This window comes from Theropithecus gelada, chromosome 12, assembly GCF_003255815.1.
Source record: "Theropithecus gelada isolate Dixy chromosome 12, Tgel_1.0, whole genome shotgun sequence".
Taxonomy (NCBI): Eukaryota; Metazoa; Chordata; class Mammalia; order Primates; family Cercopithecidae; genus Theropithecus; species Theropithecus gelada.
In genome coordinates this window covers 104,501,523-104,506,651 of record NC_037680.1, presented here as the reverse complement: position 1 = coordinate 104,506,651, position 5,129 = coordinate 104,501,523, and the positions used below count along the sequence as shown (strand labels likewise).

The following is a 5,129-nucleotide window of genomic DNA, read 5'->3' as shown; positions in this document are numbered from 1 at the left end:
TCCTATTGCTGGGCTCTTACCAGGTTTCACACGTTTGGGGGCTCCTCTCTGGTTAGCAAGGCAGTCACTAAGAACTCTCTGAATAGTCACTTTCCTTTCAGAAACTGCTTAAAGGTGACTCGGGAGGACTTTTAAAGGGAGAAATGTTCGTATGCTGAGATCCTGGCTGGTGACGGAAGGATGGAAGAAGTGATTCCTGAAGGTATATTCTAAATGGTTGTTGTGTCCCTGTAGTCAAAAGGTGTGTGGGCATGGTGTCTTATTTTAAACAGTTTTTTAAAAATCAATAAACATTGGGTTATGAATTTCAGATATAGGATCTTTTTCAACTTTTAATCTGGATGACTTTGAATTAAAGAAAATATAGAACAACTGTTCCATTATAATTCATGTAAAATCAAATCCATGAGGGGCCGAGATAAAGGGAACAACTAGAAGTTAGTGGCAACTGTAATTTCTCAGACAATTCTTACATTTTCTGTGCCTGGAAATGTTTTCAATACACATCATAAAAATGATATATAACTCAATCAGCAAAATAACTTTTTGTTTCTTTCTTTATTTTCAATATTTGTCTTATTAACATTTTTCTTATTTTATGATGTAATTACAACAATTTAGGAGACAGAACAATATAAACAAAAGAATGTTAAATAGTTTTTTTAAAAAAATAGCTTGTTGCTCTTGAGAAAGTCCATATAATCTTATTCCCCCCAAACATAATTTTATACTTTGCACTAAACCAAAATAGCTTATGGAAAATTAGTATTAAATAGCTAAACACAGAAAACCTACAGCTATAAATAACATAAAATACAGTTTAACTTGAATGTGATGCTTAAACAAAGCAAACTATGATGCAATATGAATCAACTTCATTAATTGGACAAGTCCCAATGAGGCGCAAATTAGATAAGCACCAAACTCTCCATCATGTGCAAGTGAAACCTCCAGCCCCAGCAAGGTTCTTTCTGTTCTTGGGCTAAGTCCAATTCCATTCCAGAAAAGCCACAGTTTTTACATCTTGTTGATTTTTTTGCTGTAAAATGAAAAAGAAGAAAAGTGTAAGTAATGACGAGGTGACTGCATGGGAGGAATGACTTTGGTACCTAAAGGTTGCTTCATCTGCCCTTAATCTCAACTCAGTATGTCAAGCAGCTCAGAGTTCAGATGAGGAAACTGAGGTTTAGAGAGGATGGCCCTTGCCCAACCTAACTCAGCTCATTAATGACAGAAACAGGATATGTACACATTTCTTGTGTCTCCAAGTTCAGTGGCTATGGCACACTGGTGTTAGGTGCCTTCCATCCGTTGATAAAGTGTTACTGTCTGTTATTGTCAATGTAAATCAGAACCATTGATCTCTGTTTAACTAATGTTTATTTTTCAATTTTTAACAACCAACCAAATGCTGGATTGCCTTTACATTATATAAATAAGAGGCATCTTTGCAACAAGAATCAGGCAGCTAGTAACTATCAAATGCATAGAGAAATCTAATACATCATATAAGAAATCAGTAAATTAAAATAATAATAACGATGATGATCTACAAGTGGAAAAATGCATTCTTTGTTTTTGTGGTCCAACTCAAATTTTCCCTTTAAAAATTCCACAATAGTTAGACTAAAGAATCTCAGAAAACCTACGGTCCACCCCTTTGAATACTCCTCTTTCCTCAAACCTTTGCAGAGGCTTAATGTCAGTGTAACATACCTGAGGCGACGTACAATAAGTTTCACCCAGGTCTGCTTTGGATTTGCGCACACAGATAACCCTTTCTTTGTGTGAAAGCTGAAAAATCAGAACATTTGATTTGTGTTTAATGAGCTTTTAAATGGGTTTTTCACAGAACGTACAATGGAGACTTTATATTCCAGTTCATTACACACTAAACACTTCAGTTGACGAGGTAAAATAAAATGCCAAAAAAAAAAAAAAAATGCTTCTGACGAAGATTACTGCTAAATGAAAGTGATTCTCCCTTTCTCTGCAATGTAACAAATAATAGTACAATGGCAGAAGACAAAGTCCCAGAATTGTCATATAATTTTGCTATTGGTGGTTGCATAGAATATGTATGTATCTGATCAATAACTTCTATAATTCCAAAATATAATATCCTATATAAATCAAGAAAATTATATGTGATAGTATAATTAGTCTGAGATTTTACTTTTGGTCTCAAACATTTTCTGGTAGAAGATGCTCATGTCAAAATATGTATCTTCTATATTTTCCTAACATATCACTTTAACAGCCTTAGAAAGTGATTTTTGCCCTATACTAGTTCCTTTTGACCAAACAATTTTTAAAAAAGGAAGTTTTTGCCTTATTCCAGTCCTGTTTAAAGTGAACTTTGAAGTAGATATGTACTAAGACAAAGCTATCTTTGCCACATCATTTCTTTCTTTTTAAGATAAGATCCTATGTTCAAAACATCAGTAATTTCTGAATGAAACTCTAAAAAGGCAAACATTTTTTAAAGCTGAAGTTTCTAGGTATTCCTGATACAATTGAATTAAAATCAATTAATAACTTACATGACAGCATTGATGTCACAGGTTTCATTGGCCAGCTGCTGTGTGAAGCCCACAATAAATTTAGGATGAAGGATACGGTCTGTATATCGAAGACAGCAGTCAAAGTTGCTTGCTGCTAAAAAAAAGTGAAAGGTATTGGGTCCACATGAACAAACTTATCCTGTGACTGGTATTATAAAACTACCTTAAGTTGTGAAAAATCTAGTGAATCTCATGTATATGATGAATAAACCACTTAGTGGAAGAGTTTCAATGTCTTCGAAACCTTTATAAGGTCGTTGAGAACCAATTTAACATAGTTTACAGTTATTTGAAACAACAGTTTGTGTGCTGAGAAGTTTTGGTTCGATAATACAATTGAGAAACACATGACTTCTCGTAAGTGGGATATCTTTAGTAAGAAACACAAAATGACAATATTTCATTTCAGTTCACTATAATCATTCAAGAATATGAGCACCCCCTTCCTTACTGCTTGAAAGAACCCTTATGTAGATAAACTTCCAAAAGCAGAAAGTGAATAAATTGGCAGATCTTAATCTATTATCTGGCTACTAAGTATTGAGAAATAGAGCTACAAAGGAAAATACGATTTATAGGAGTGAAAATGCTTTGAAATTGTCATGTTAGCTAATAGGAATGTTTAATTTTGTTCATAAAAGTTCAACACGTGGTTGGGCATAGTGGCTCACGCCTGTAATCCCAGCACTTTCGGAGGCCAAGGAGGAAAGATTGCTTGCCTCCAAGAGTTCGAGATCAGCCTGGGCAACATAGTGAAACCCTGTCTCTACAAAATAATGTAAAAAAATTAGCCGGGTGTGTGGCACACGGCCATGGTCCCTGTTATTCAAGAGGCTGAGACTGGAGGTTCACTTGACTCCAGGAGGTTGAGGCTGCAGTGAGCAGTAATCATGCCACTGCACTCCAGCGTGGGTGATGAAGTGAGATCCTGCCTCAAAAAAAAAAAAAAAAAAAAAAATTCGATGTGCATTTTCAGGAATGCACTTGTTGCTAAAAGTGATGTGTGACTATTGAGCAATAAAGCAATACTTGGATATTCCCTAGTCAGATAACAACATGCTGTCAGGTAAGGGATTAATGTTATTTCAAAGTTGGCAAGCAATGTCCCCCAGGCCTTGTGGGAATGTTGATGACAGGTATTATAATCTACTCCTGAAGGATGAGTTTTGAACTTTCCCAAAACTATTAAGTTGGGAGGTAAGAAAGTTGGGGACGTGGGAGTATTCTCTACATTTCAAAACAGCCCCATCTACTGGTAACATCACACACTTTGTATCACTCCCAGAAACAGCACTTTGGCTTTGTCCTGAAGTTTAGGGGTCTCTAAGAGCCCAGCACTCCCCCAATCTGCTGAGACTGACAGCAGAGAGGAAAGCCTGATCCGCAGCCGTAACTCTTCTCTCCTCCACTCCACAATGGGCTGAAAACTTCCATCACTCCCTCTTGTGTACTTTCAGTTTTCCACCCCTTAGGGACCCCCAGTTGAGCTCAAGGCTTAAAGGAAAATGAAAATAGTCTTTCTCCTGTGCTAGCAGAAACAGCGACACTTACCTTCTGATTCACTGCAGAGGTAGAGTAGCAGCACTGACATCAAAGCAGCCAGGAGCAAACTCTTGCTACAGCACATGGTTTTTTAGCTCAAAGAACAGATCTGCTCAGTGCTGGGTACCCAGTGCTTCGGGAGCGCTGTTGTGTTCTGCCAGCAGCCTGGGATGGCTCTATTTATAGCAAATAATTGGGAATGTACACAGAAGGTGTGTTACCACATGGGGTTTTCCCCGTTGATCAACCGGCCCCATCATGTCATCATAAAAAAAAAACCCGCAAGGAAAACTTCCTCCTTTTTCCTCATATTGGGAAGATGCAAAGGTCAGGGTAGGGGATAGGAAGTTGAGAAAGGGAGAAATCCTGTTAAATTCTTTGGATTTGCAAAGAGCAAAAGCAGCTCAGCCCTGTGGCCCAGAAAAGACTTTCATTCAGTTTCAACTTAATCTTTTTTGCATCTGAAAGTAGAGGAATAACAGCGATACAAAGGTCAGCCCCACACAGGAACATTCCAGCACTCCTATTGTTATACCCTATTTGCTTTCCAGAGCCAGTCAAGGAGGAGGGGGAGGAGGAGGAAGTGGGATGCCAGGCACACTCTGGTATGCATATACCATCGCATGGTTGATGTTCAGCTGTCATGAAGAAGACCCTGAATTGCTAGACTAACATTCAGATCAGATACTATAACAGTGCTACAGTACTGTCCACAGTTAGAGCGGAAAATGTCAGTCTTTAAGTAAGGCTCAAACCTCATCTTCACCTTGATTTAATGTCAACTCTTCTAAGAATCTTATACATTCACATAGGTTTAATCAATATTGCAGTTCAGAAAATAATCCTTACCTGCCTTTAGCTCTTCATGGTGATGTACTAATATAACTCAATATAGAGCCTGAGAATGGTTGAAGAAAAACCTGCCGGCAGTAGCTAGTCAGCAAAACAAATGTCAAATAATAGTACTAATGATGATAATGTAATATGACTCCCTAACCTACGGCAGTGGAAGAGTTCTCCACT

At 37.6% G+C, this 5,129-nt stretch overlaps 1 protein-coding gene across 2 annotated transcripts; it reads right to left on the bottom strand.

Moving 5' to 3' along the window:
* Positions 1-534: 534 nt before the first annotated feature.
* On the bottom strand, positions 535-4,336 carry CCL20 (C-C motif chemokine ligand 20). 2 transcript variants are annotated; one of them, XM_025404759.1, is made up of 4 exons: positions 4,116-4,336; positions 2,544-2,658; positions 1,717-1,794; positions 535-1,039 (listed from the first exon to the last, which is right to left on the bottom strand). In XM_025404759.1, the coding sequence occupies exons 1-4, from the start codon at positions 4,189-4,191 to the stop codon at positions 1,018-1,020; spliced, it is 291 nt and encodes a 96-aa protein (XP_025260544.1). In that variant the 5' UTR covers positions 4,192-4,336; the 3' UTR covers positions 535-1,017. The 2 variants fall into 2 exon arrangements, with proteins under 2 accessions (XP_025260544.1, XP_025260545.1); XM_025404760.1 differs by having other exon boundaries at positions 2,544-2,655.
* Positions 4,337-5,129: the final 793 nt, after the last annotated feature.